This window comes from Periplaneta americana, chromosome 9, assembly GCF_040183065.1.
Source record: "Periplaneta americana isolate PAMFEO1 chromosome 9, P.americana_PAMFEO1_priV1, whole genome shotgun sequence".
NCBI lineage: Eukaryota > Metazoa > Arthropoda > Insecta > Blattodea > Blattidae > Periplaneta > Periplaneta americana.
Genome location: NC_091125.1, coordinates 132628121 through 132641991, shown reverse-complemented (window position 1 = coordinate 132641991; position 13871 = coordinate 132628121). Strand labels below are relative to the sequence as shown.

Sequence of the window (13871 nt, the reverse complement as noted above, 5' to 3'; positions counted from 1 at the left end):
AGTATGGGGCTCTACCTCCATGCCCCCCAAATGCCTTCATGGCAAGTTACGGGATACCTTTACCTTTTTTTTTCAGTAGACGTACAGTTCAAGCCCTATACAGCTCGGTCCGAAACATCGCGGATATGGATGTAACTCTGTAAGAAACGTGCCCCCAAAAATACCTTTATTAAAGGATCTTATTCGATATACTATAGCACAGTTAAGTATAATGAGGGGAGGAGGTAAATGATGTCCTCCATAACCCTGTTATATGAGGATTCTATGCTTTTGCTTTGCCCCCTCAAGGAAATGGTTCTCTCTCCGCCTATGGTCATAAGATGTTTACAGAAAGAGAATTTCCAGTGAACTTCATGCACAGCGTGCTATACCCCTGAATGAAAACATTGACCTATATATTTTTTGCTACAAAAGTGATACCTGCATGTAATAGATTAATCCCCAGTACAATATAACCATCCTTGAAGAAATGTACCAGTTATGAAAACATTGACCCCTAATATTTAATACTATATAATATATCTGCATAAAATAGTTTAATACAACTGTTCTTTAAAATATGAGAAGTATGTACATTATGCAAACGTTGGCTCATACATATTTAATATATGCTTCCACATAGCCGTTCTTTGAATAAATGAGAAATATACCCATTAGGAAAACACTGGCTCATACATGTTCAATATATAGTGCATAAATGTCAACATGCGGGAGTGGAAAGATAAAATGTATTCACTGTAATATGTCTGCACGAAATATATTCATTCCCAGTGCAATACAATGGCGCAACATGTCCATATCGAAGTCATTGAAATCTGTCACATGACGATGTCGTTTGATTGCTTTCCTAGGAGAAGAAAATTTCACAAGATGTTCTGTAGATTTTAGCTCTTTCTCGAAGCTTTGTTTACATTTCGTTTGGAAATTCCATACATATTTCAGTCAGATCTTGAGATTTTCTAAAATCAATGGTGATAATTTTTTCGAAGATCTCAAGATAGTTATAATACTATAAACAGTCTTTTTGCTGTGATTTCGGAAATCAGATTGTTCCATTCGTTTGCGTTTTTTAACTTGTGTACTGTAGATAGCAGACGATCCAGCCTCATCCCCCATAATGCTAAAATGAGCAAAAAACGAAATTAGCAAAATAAAAATGAAAACTAAATACAATAGACACGAATTAAAAGAGGAATCACACTGCACTATTAACACGCTGCTTTCAATACGGCTATCAGCCTAGATCATAATATATATCCAGATTGCTCTGCGTTATAGGCTTTGACGGTAACAACTTTTGTCAGGTTTACTATGCTGCCATCTAGTTGTTACATAAGGAGTCACGTCATAACTCGCATTTGAATTGCATTAGCGATTGTACTGCCATCTCGTGTTCGTTTACGGCGGACAGGTGGCGATCCTGGCAGTTGTTCTCTTCAAAGTGCAACTGATTTTAACATAGGAATGATCAATCTATATGTGATATGGGCTATCGGTAAAGACTGATTTTTTCCTTATATAGCAACACCATTTGACACCGCATGACCTATGCTGATTCAAGACATGTATGGGCTGAGGTAGAGATAACATCCACTTGCAACATCGCGCGAAGTTTTAGGGCTTGCGGAGTGGAGGGGCAAGGCATTGAATTTGATCTTCAGATGCATTTTCTACTGACGCTGAGTATAAAATCAGGGATACATCAGTACGTTGGATACGTCAGCAAGTTTCGGGAATGAAATTCAGTTGTGTTGGTTTCAATGATTTATTTTTGTTTTTGGTTTAGTTGATATAAAGGATGGATCTACGATAAGATAAGTAATTCATCAATCAATCTTCTTAATGTATCCAGCTGTTTGCTGACAACATAAAGTCCACTATAGTCCACTGTAGTCTATTCAGTTGTTGTTTTTCACGAGAAATGAGGGGTATTTTGATCGGTGTTCATTATAGATGCCTGTTGCTAGTAGCCAGAGATGGGGTGTAGTCAATATATACTGCAGGGCTGTGTCTTCTGCAACTGGTACTGATGATTTTAATTTACTTCTTTTGTGGTTTATGGATGGACAGTATAGAAGAATGTGTTCCAGATCTTCATCATGATTATTACACCACAGACAAGTAGGATTATCAGAAATGTGAAATCGGTGTAGGTACAATTGAGTGACAATGTGACCTGTTCTGGCTCTTGTTAAAAATGTTTGAACATGTCTGGGCAAGTTTTTGTACATTTCCAGGTCATTTGGTTTATTTTGTACAGACTGTAAAATTTTTCCTTTGTCAGAAGAGAGGCAATTGTTGATCCATAGGTTTGTAAAATGAGACTTTACTGAAGCAAAAGCATTGGATAGAGATAATACTTGAAGAGGTTTTGGTTGCAAATATGTTGCCTGTTTTGCAATATTATCGACTTTCTCTTTCCAGGTATACCACAATGACTAGATATCCATTGAAATGTTATTTCCTTCTGGAGTTTTTTTAGTTTACTTAGTTCTTTCTGAATTGGAATAATGAAAAGAACCATATAATGAGACAAAGAGGCAAATATAATACTAAAAGGATTGAAGTATGGTGTCAGTCCAATGCAGAAGCAAAATTCATTCTCTGTAATATAAAAAATGAGGCTAAAAAGAATAATAAAAAAAAAAAGAATACATAATTCATGAAGGACATGGAATATAATATCTTCTCTTCGTATGAAGCGACATTCCGAAATTAGTCCCAGCTTACGAAAAAATTTAATTAGGCCTATGGTTCACTCTAAGTGAATCATACATGTCTATCATTATATTTTTATTTTATTTATTTATTTATTTGCTAATAATTGTAACATACAATTATAATATAAACAGATAAAACTTTACCTCGCCCCTGAAAGAGTAGAACTCGTGCCGAAGGGCGGATTCCTGAATTGAAATTAAGAAGTATATAATACAATTTGTCTTATGTCTACTACTCATTAAGAATATATAAATTTAAATTTACAATTTTTCATTATTTATAAAATCCATACATAACTTTTTTAATTTAATACTAGAACTATTAGAATTGACAAGATTAGGATATTTAAATATAAATTTGTTGTATATTCTTGGGCCTAAATTACTACTGTGATTAAATACTGTAGTAGTGTTGCATTTTGGTCCAAACAGTCTTAAAGAATTCATACCTTTTGTTTCATAACTATGGGGATACAATTCAAAATTATTTCGATTTTTATGTATGAATTTTATTAATACAATATAATAAATGTGTCTTATTTGAAGAACATTAAAGTCTAAAAACAATTTTTGAGATGGAAAATCAATAGGTTTATGAAGACGTATTTTAATTATTTTCTTCTGTAATAAATAAAGTAGATTAAAATTGGCTTTAAGTAAGCTACGCCATCCTATAATTTCACACATAATTACCGATTGAAATAAAGTTAAGTATATTGTACATAATAAACTTATTGACAAGTAATTCCTTAATAAAACAAAATAATATATTATTTTATGTAATTTATTAGAAATTTAATTAATGTGTCGGTTCCATTTTAAATGATTATCAAAAATTATGCCAAAATATTTAACTTCAATATCAATATATTATGACAGAACTCGCGATAGCAAATCAAACTAGTTGTGGCGCAGGTCTGTAGCTGCTTTCAGTGCCGAGATATTACTGTGAGAGATCGCACGACAATAATAATTGTACACGTAATTTCGGCCCCTTGTGCCTGTAGCGAGTGGGGTGGCAGCATTGTGCTGGTCACACAAGTTACATTGGTTCATGACCTAAGTACTGATAACATTAGCATTTGGCAATGGCTTGTAGTCTTGTTACAGTTTGAAATTCTATCATTTCCCCGGAACGGGTGTCTGTATTTGATGCGGGACAAGGCGTATTCTACATCAAAACTGGAGAACAGAGATGTTTGTTTCCTCCCTCAAATCCAGGGGCTACAGTGCTACAGCACAATGATAATTTTTGCTCAAATAATGTATTTGCAATACCAAAGTATTTGATCTGCCATTTGACAATTTCCCGTGGTTATGTTCACGACGTGTTATAGAGTGTTTAGTCTTCGCTCTTCACTCTTTGGTGCCTCAGGCGGTACGTTGTGCTACTCAAAACTCTACATGAGAATATAGACAACTAATGCACATGTGCGAAGCTGAAATCACTGCTCTGATTGGCTATTTTTACGCGGGGAAGTGCTGTAGTCAGCTTCAGCACAACACAGCTTGGAGATTACAAAAGTAAAGCATAACGAAAGAATGCTTGTTTGTGGAAGAACTCGGAACTATGTACAATGTGTTTGGTAATTCAAGTGTCCGACCGCTGCTGCCATCTACCTGGTGTTTGAGGTTCCTCCTGAATCAGTCAGTCTAGAAAATTGAAGCCAAGGAATTATGTGACAGTATAATTCAGGAAACTACTTATCGTTTCAGTCTTTAACCTACCTAGACGCAACAAAATTGTTAAACAGCAAATTTTTTGACAATTTTTCGCATAATTTTCCTGAACGCGAACTTTAATGTACTGTCAACAGCTATACTGTACTGAACAAAAGAGTGTTAAAGACACAACTTGGAGTTCTATACGGAAGACCCAACTTCCGAAATATAGATGGAGCTGTTCAATTGTTACAATACATAGTCTCCAACAATTCACAGGATCCATTCTGTGAAGTAACGAAGTTGTTAAATATTTTGGTTACAACACCAATGACCACTGCTGAGCCAGAAAGATGTTTTTCTTTCTTTAAACGCATAAAAACGTTTTTAAGGAACACTATGTCCCAGGATCGCCTCACTGCTCTTGCAATACTGTCAATAGAAAAGAGTATGATGTCCAAGATGGAGGGGTTTAACTCCAGGGTAATTGACAAGTTCTGCAGTAGGAAGGAATGTCGTATGGACTTCATATTTCGTCACTAGGCGAGTCTCAAATTAAGATAAATACATATAGTAGGCAGATATAGAGATTGTAGCACACTCATTATTTTGACCACCAGCCGCTACTGCTCAAATCTACTTCAATATTATCCTCCCATTTACATCTCGGCCTTCCCAAAGGTCTTTTTCCCTCTGGCCTCCCAAATAACACTCTGTATGCATTTATGGATTCATCCATACGTGCTACATGCCCTGCTCATCTCAATCGTCTGAAATTAATGTTCCTAATTATGTCAGGTGAAGAATACAATGCGTGCAGTTTGTTTACTTCGTGTAAAGTATTAAATAATTTCCCAGGAAATAACGTATTTAATACAGTGTCCCAAAATAATTTTTACATTCTCTGAGCATTAAAAACAGGCTTGTATTTGGAGCTACAATGACTACATTGAGTATGCGAGCGCGTGTAGCCATTCTCCTGTTTTTGTTCAGTTGCAGTCGATACTTACATTGAAAGAATTGAAAGATAATATTATAAGAAAGGAAATTGAAGCAATTTCAGAAAAAGAATGTTCATGAGCATTTTCTTAAAATGTGTGAGAGATGTGTGATGACACAAGGATATCATTTCCAACATCTTCTGTGAAAAGATAGGCGGTTATTATAAATTGTATGAGAAATTTATGCATTTGAATTAAGAGGTTATGAATATCCAAATATTCAAATCTGCTTTACAGGGAGCATTACCTGAAAGACTAGATTTGCATAATATATACGTTACTGTGTACGTTAACAGAAAACCACAATTCCAAGTCACACAGAGATTGTGTGCACTCGATGTGGGTCTCTGGCATTTCGTCAGCCCACGCGAGTTGTGTGGATATAAAGGGAAAAGTTGAGACAGTGTCGGGTGAAGTTCCCGGGTAGCTCAATTGGTAAGAGTGCTGGTACGTTCAACCGGAGATGCCGGGATCGATACCCAGCCCCGGAACAATTTTTCCCTTGAAATTATTCAAATCTGCTTTAGAGGGAGCCTTACCTGAAAGACTAGATTTGCATAATATATATACGTCACTATGTACGTTAACAGAAAACCACAATTCTAAGTCACACAGAGATTGTGTGCACTCGATGTGGGTCTCTGGCATTTCGTCAGCCCACGCGAGTTGTGTGGATATAAAGGGAAAAGTTAAGACGGTGTCGGGTGGAGTTCCTGGGTAGCTCAATTGGTAAGAGCGCTGGTACATTCAACCAGAGGTCCCGGGATCGATACCCGGCCTCGGAACAATTTTTCCCTTGAAATTATTCAAATCTTCTTTACAAAGAGCTTTACCTGAAAGACTAGATTTGCATAATGTATACGTTACTGTGTACGTTAACAGAAAACCACAATTCCAAGTCACACAGAGATTGTGTGCACTCGATGTGGGTCTCTGGCATTTCGTCAGCCCACGCGAGTTGTGTGGATATAAAGGGAAAAGTTGAGACAGTGTCGGGTGAAGTTCCCGGGTAGCTCAATTGGTAAGAGTGCTGGTACGTTCAACCGGAGATGCCGGGATCGATACCCAGCCCCGGAACAATTTTTCCCTTGAAATTATTCAAATCTGCTTTAGAGGGAGCCTTACCTGAAAGACTAGATTTGCATAATATATATACGTCACTATGTACGTTAACAGAAAACCACAATTCTAAGTCACACAGAGATTGTGTGCACTCGATGTGGGTCTCTGGCATTTCGTCAGCCCACGCGAGTTGTGTGGATATAAAGGGAAAAGTTAAGACGGTGTCGGGTGGAGTTCCTGGGTAGCTCAATTGGTAAGAGCGCTGGTACATTCAACCAGAGGTCCCGGGATCGATACCCGGCCTCGGAACAATTTTTCCCTTGAAATTATTCAAATCTTCTTTACAAAGAGCTTTACCTGAAAGACTAGATTTGCATAATGTATACGTTACTGTGTACGTTAACAGAAAACCACAATTCCAAGTCACACAGAGATTGTGTGCACTCGATGTGGGTCTCTGGCGTTTCGTCAGCCCACGCGAGTAGTGTGGATATAAAGGGAAAAGTTGAGACGGTGTCGGGTGGAGTTCCCGGGTAGCTCAGTTGGTAAGAGCGTTGGTACGTTCAACCAGAGGTCCCGGGATCGATACCCGGCCCCGGAACAATTTTTCCCTTGAAATTATTCAAATCTGCTTTACAGGGAGCTTTACCTGAAAGACATAATATATACGTCACTGTGTACGTTAACAGAAAACCACAATTCCAAGTCACACAGAGATTGTGTGCACTCGATGTGGGTCTCTGGCATTTCGTCAGCCCACGCGAGTTGTGTGGATATAAAGGGAAAAGTTGAGACGATGTCGGGTGGAGTTCCTGGGTAGCTCAATTGGTAAGAGCGCTGGTACGTTCAACCAGAGGTCCCGGGATCGATACCCGGCCCCGGAATAATTTTTCCCTTGAAATTATTCAATATCCAACTCGGTCGGCAAACAGCGTGCTTTCAGCCACCACGCGCGGCCACAGACTCACGGATGAACGATGTAGTTATTAACGAAACATTATTTTGGGACACTTTGTAGTGACTGTTACACTACATTTCTTTCTGCAGAAGCTTCTGGAACAATACTAGACTGGCTTTCCGGAAAACTCGGAGCGAAGCTGGCCTACTCCATTAAATCCAGCGTGCAGCAGAGTTCTCCCATAGACGCCGACTCGCTGCAGAAAAACACGCAGATGGAATTCACCGAGTTCAAAGGTGGCGTGTATGCACTGGCATCCCAGCTATCATTCCCCATGGCGACACCGAAAAGCCTCTGTATTCCAAAATGGGCCAACATCGAAGACCCCAAGACCGATGTCAAGAAGATTGCGCGGATCGTCGAGATCAAGGGGTTAGATCTGCGTTCAGGGAATAAGAAAGAACAAGAAATAGCAACGACAGCAAATGAGATTAGGATTGCAGTGCAAGAAATGGAGAAAGATGTTCAAGGAGTATCTGACCAAGTCATGGAACTGATTAACAAGCTACATATAAAGCTGTATGAATTCATTGATTGATTGTGCAGTAATGTCACTACCTGGATATACAGAGATTTATGAACGAACTGCTGATTTCACTTACTTATTTACTTACTGGCTTTTAAGGAACCCGGAAGTTCATTGCCGCCCTCACATAATCCCGCCATTGGTCCCTATCCTGAGCAAGATTAATCCATTCTCTATCATCATATCCCACCTCCCTCATATCCATTTTAATATTATCTTCCCACCTACGTCTCGGCCTCTCCAAAGGTCTTTCTCCCTCCTGACTCCAACTCTGGATCCGCCCATACGTGCTACGTGCCCTGTCCATCTCAAACGTCTGGATTTAATGTTCCTAATTATGTTAGGTGAAGAATACCAAGCACGCAGTTCTGTGTTATGTAACTTTCTCCATTCTCCTGTAACTTCATCCCTTTTAGCCCCAGATATTTTCCTAAGCACCTTATTCTTAAACACCCTTAACCTATGTTCCTCTCTCAAAGTGAGAGTCCAAGTTTCACAACCATAAAGAACAACCAGTAGGCTAATATAACTGTTTTATAAATTCTAACTTTCAGATTTTTTGACAGTAGACTGGATGATAAAAGCTTCTCAACCGAATAATAACAGACATTTCCCATATTTATTCTGTGTTTAATTTCCTCCCGAGTATCATTTATATTTGTTACTGTTGCTCCAAGATATTTGAACTTCTCCACCTCTTCAAAAGATAAATTTCCAATTTTTATATTTCCATTTCGTACAATATTCTGGTCACGAGACATAATCATATACTTTGTCTTTTCGGGATTTACTTCCAAACCTATATCTTTACTTGCTTCCAGTAAAATTCCCGTGTTTTCACTAATCGTTTGTGGATTTTCTCCTAACATATTCACGTCATCCGCATAGATAAGCAGCTGATGTAACCTGTTCAATTCCAAACCCTCTCTGTTATCCTGACTTTCCTAATGGCATACTCTAGAGCAAAGTTAAAAAGTAAAGGTGATAGTGCATCTCCTTGCTTTAGGCCACAGTGCTGATTTCTCTTTCCAAATAATATAAACCCGTGTGACAAAAATTATACATCCTTCATTATGCATATGTTTTACGAGTTAAGCAATAATTTTCTTCTTTATGATACCGAAAATGCTACTGGTTTCTCATTATAGTACATGTACAGTGCATACATTTTATATTTCCACACTAGCGGAAGAGAGTGGAAATTGTATTTCACATACCAGCTGAGCTCTCGAGGGTGATTCACACGGTGCTAGTTTTATTCATTTAGTCGCTAGCCAATTTGCTGGCCAAAACTTCTAAAATACACTGCTTTTTTTGTTTGCTAGCAACTAAAAGTTGAATATGTCCAACTTCGACACTCCTTCAAAGCGATAAGAGACTGACTGGGGAATATACCTGCCTTCTGCGCATGCGCAAGACATCCTGCTGATTACATCAGAGTATCCTTCTTCTGTATGATTGGATGTATCTTCTTCAAAAGCTCTTCAAATTTCTCACACGTCGTCAACCTTAATACTTTACTGTATGCAATTGGGTCCTCCAATGCTAGTTCCTTAAATAGATTATCTGAAGCCCCGACCTATCAATTTCCGTACCCACACTCTTTTTTTTGTTCTCTCTTTGATTACAGAGTCGCGTATTTGGGCTTGAATAACTCATGCACAAAGCGTAACAGCGGCTCAAATAACATCCACCTCAGACACAGTGACTAGACCTCAGATTTTTAGGTTCGTTTAGCATAGGCTGAAACATACGTTCTTTAACACACCTAGTTTTAGGCAATATCATCGCTCGAGAGTTTCTCGTATTGCATACATTTAGTGATTTTATCATAAAATTGTTGTAACCTATCCTATTGGAGCCTAAAAATCCGGTCTAGCCATGGCTTTTAATGCTGGGAGCTTCCTACTTTTTTACCAGCAGCGTGTAAACGTTTATCAGCGAATTTTGTTGCCAGATATTCGCTCCGGGAAAGCGTCTAAATGCGACAAAATTACAGTACTTAAATTATTTTATGCTCGACCATGCCGAAATGTAGTAATTATACACCTGGTAGTAATTATACACCTATTCATTAAAGTTCAGGTTTTCGATTATTCTTGGATATGCAATCGAAATACAACGAGGGAAACGTCACGGAGGCTGGAAATCCAATACTGTCGCAGAAGGTTATGTTCTGTTACTATAATAATTAGCGTTAATTGTAAATAATATTCAAATAAATTCAATTTGTCATCTCGTTTTTCAATTCTAAATCAATTTCCAGGTTATATCAAAATTAGTTCATGTTACTCTCTACATTACATCAAGGTCATTGACATTATTGTTCCTCGGAAAAAATCAATACTTTCGCGTATGCGCACATCTCACAATTCACGAGCTATGCACAAGGTCACTTCCGATCTTCAGTCAGATACAAATAAAATGAATACTTCTGAATAATTTCAAGTTAGAAATATGGTCGAGCATAAAAAGTCGTAGGTCCCGCGCCGTGGCGTCGCGGTCTAAGGCATCCCGCCTAGGACTCGCGTTACGGAATGCGCGCTGGTTCGAGTCCTCTTGGGGGAAGAAATTTTCTCATGAAATTTCGGCCAGTGTATGGGACCGGTGCCCACCCAGCATCGTGATGCACTTGGGGAACTACGATAGGTAGCGAAATCCGGTTGCGAATACCAGCTATAACGGCTGGGGGGATCATCGTGCTAACCACACGATACCTCCATTCTGGTTGGATGATCGTCCACCTCCGCTTCGGGATGTGGGCGTGAGGCCAGTAGCCGGCTGGTCGGTCTAGGCCCTTCAAGGGCTGTAGCGCCACGGATTATTATTATAAAAAGTCGTATGAAACTTGCCTGTAATGGTAATTAAAACGCTCGTATAAAAATTATGAAACTCGCTTGCGCTCGTTTCATAAACAAACATACTCGCGTCTTAATTACTATCATTATAGACTCGTTGCATAATGTACTAATGTTTTATATTTGAATACTTGTAGATAGATAGGGAGAACAGAGAGGACAGAGAGAGCAAAGAGAGGATAGAGAGAGGACACTGAAGACAGGACAGAGAGAGAGCAGAGAAGACAGAGAGTACAGAGGAGGCAGAGGTAGGAAAGAAAGGAGAGGAAGAAGACAGAGTAAACAGGACAGAGAGAACATAAAGCAAACAGATAGTACCTACTGAGAGGACAGAGGGGAAAGAGAGGACAGAGAGGCCAGGGAAAAGACAGAGGAGAAAGAAAGAGAATATGGAAAATAGAGAGGTGAGGAAAGACAGAGAGAGGATCGAGAGGACAGATAGAACAGTGAGAGAGGACAAAGAGAGCCTCAACAATGAACGAATAAAGTTAAATTGTGCGACATATTTAATATTTAAATAATATTGTTGTAAAACCGGCACACGAACGTTGATAAAATCTACAATACATTTCAATACCAAAAATATTTTAAAAAATATATAAAAATTGAAAATCGTTGCGGAACACCTCATGTACTAATTAATTATGTATTTTCTAAGGAAATATGAATATACATGGCGGCAAATGGCATCCTTTTTAAATGAATCAAGGTCCAGCATCTGAAGGCCCAGCTGGTGTGCCATCTTACTTTTCTTTTTGTTCAACTTCCTTTTCGTTTTCGCAATTTTCCTTGGTAAAACTGATGACAGTATTTCTGGAAATGTTTAGAGCAGCAGCACTTCGCTGCAACACTTTATTAACATCATTTCCGGAGATTAGAGACTGAAACCTTTTAGGTAGGTCAAAAAATAAGGCTAGAAAAAAGTCCACCGGATTACCTCGATTTTACTGATGGTTAGAAGTAAACATGCGGGAATGCTACAGCTAAAAGGGAGGGTGTCTGCGCCCAATCGTTCTCCTTGTGTAGACTAAAGTCTGTTTTGGATGGTCAAAATTACAATGTTTTTTAAATTTGCCGACCTCTACCGTCCATATGCCTGGGGGCAGAGGGTTGTCCTTTATACTACACATAGAGTTCGAGGATCTCTATTCAACGGCATTGTTGTCCCTACTCATACGGCGGAGATATGGCGGCGACAATGTTGTCGGAATAGCGGTTTAAAGACTTTGTATATTTTTTTTCCCCCGAAAATCAGCTTGTGTTCGGGATTCCCATTTTGATACTACTGTAAACGAAGGAGGTCAAGGGGGAATACAACACCGCATCCCGTTCCTCGACATCGCCATTATTTCCGGAGACTAGAGAATCAAACCTTTTAGTTGGGTCAAAAAATATGGCTAGATAAAAGTACCGGATTTCCTGGATTTTACTGGTGATTAGTAATAAACATGCGGGGATGCTACAGCTAAAAGGGCGGGTGTCTCTGCCCAATCGTTCTCCTTGTATAGACTAAAGTCTATTTTGGATGGTCAAAATTACCATTTTTTTTTAAGTTTGCCGGCCACTACCGTCCATATGTCTGGAGATAGAGGGTCGCCCTTTATTCAATGGCCTATCAGCATTGTTGTCACTACTCATACGGGGTAAAAAACAACACCGCATGCCGTAGGTCAATTGCCATCGAGCAAAAGTAGTTCAATTGCCATCGAGCGAATGTAGGTCAATTGCCATCCAGCAAAAGTAGGTCACTTGCCATCCAGCGAATGTAGGTAAATAAATTAAAATGAAATAGATAATTAAATTACAATAGAATATATTTAATTTTATTAAATTAATTTTAGATAAAAAATAATTTAAATTTAACTAGATCAAAAAAGTAAAATAAATTAAATTGAAATAAATTAAATTGTAACAAAATTAATTAAAATAAAATAACATTGAATGAATTAAATTAAAATAAACTGAAATAAACTAAATTAAAATAAGTAAATTAAAGTGAAGTGTATTAAAATAAATTAAATTAAAATAGATTGAATTAAATTATAATAGATTAAACTTAATTACATTAAGATATATTAAAATAAATTAAATCAAAATAAAATAAATTAATTTAAATTAAATTAAATTAAAATAAAACAAATCAAGATACAATAAAATAAATTAAAATTAAATTAAAATAGATTAAAGTACATTTAATTTAATAAAATTAAAAAATATATATATGGATTCAGAAAAAAATTGAAAAAGTGAAATTCTAAAAAAGAATAAAAAATAAAAAAATTACAACAATAAATAAAAAAAAATATAAAAGTTATTTCTTCGAAATAAATTAAAAAAGAATTCAAGAAAATTTTTTTAAAATTAAATTTAAAATTAAAAAAAATATGTATTGAATTTAAAAACAACGCAAAAATTATAAAAAAAAAACTGGAATTAAAATTTAAAAAAAATTCGAAATACTTACAAAGAAATTAAAAAAAAATTTAGTCACTAAAAAGAAATAAAAATATAGATTGACAAAAAAATAAATACAAATTTAGCAACTAAAATTAAGTAAATTAAAATATAAGTTAAATAAATTGAATTAAATTAAAATAAATTAACCTAAATTAAAATAAGTGAAATTAAAATAAATAAAAAGAGTTGAAGTACATTAAAATAAAATAAGTTAAAATGAAATTTATTAAAATGAAATAATGTAAATTAAATTACAACAAATTAAGCTAAAGTGAAATAAATTAAAATGATATAATATAAAATAAATTAAAACAAAGGAGCGAAAGTAAGTCACTTGCCATCCAGCGAAAGTAGGTCACTTGCTATCGAGCGAAAGTAGGTCACTTGCCATCGAGCGAAAGTAGGTAACTTGCCATCGAGCGAAAGTAGGTCACTTGCCATGCCGCGAAAGTAGGTCACTTGCAATGCGGCGAAAGTAGGTCACTTGTCACCCAGCACAAGTAGGTCACTTGCCACCCAGCGAAAGTGGGTCACTTGGCACCCAGCAAAAGTAGGTCACTTGCCATGCAGAGAAAGTAGGTCACTTGCCATCGAGCCAAAGTGGGTCATTTGCCACCAAGCGAAAGT

The 13871-nt window shown here is 37.1% G+C and overlaps 1 protein-coding gene across 3 annotated transcripts in view; it reads left to right on the top strand.

The window, feature by feature from the left end:
* The window catches only part of LOC138706528 (zinc carboxypeptidase A 1-like), a 148655-nt gene that overhangs the window by 18053 nt on the left and 116731 nt on the right, over nucleotides 1-13871 (top strand). For 2 of the 3 annotated variants that reach the window (XM_069835915.1, XM_069835916.1), the window contains exon 10: nucleotides 7493-8067. The exons of the other annotated variant lie outside the window; for it this stretch is intronic. In XM_069835915.1, coding sequence (XP_069692016.1) covers nucleotides 7493-7941 — 449 coding nt within the window. In that variant the 3' untranslated portion in view covers nucleotides 7942-8067. Of the gene's footprint in view, nucleotides 1-7492; nucleotides 8068-13871 lie in introns of those variants that run through there. 3 annotated transcript variants of the gene reach the window in all.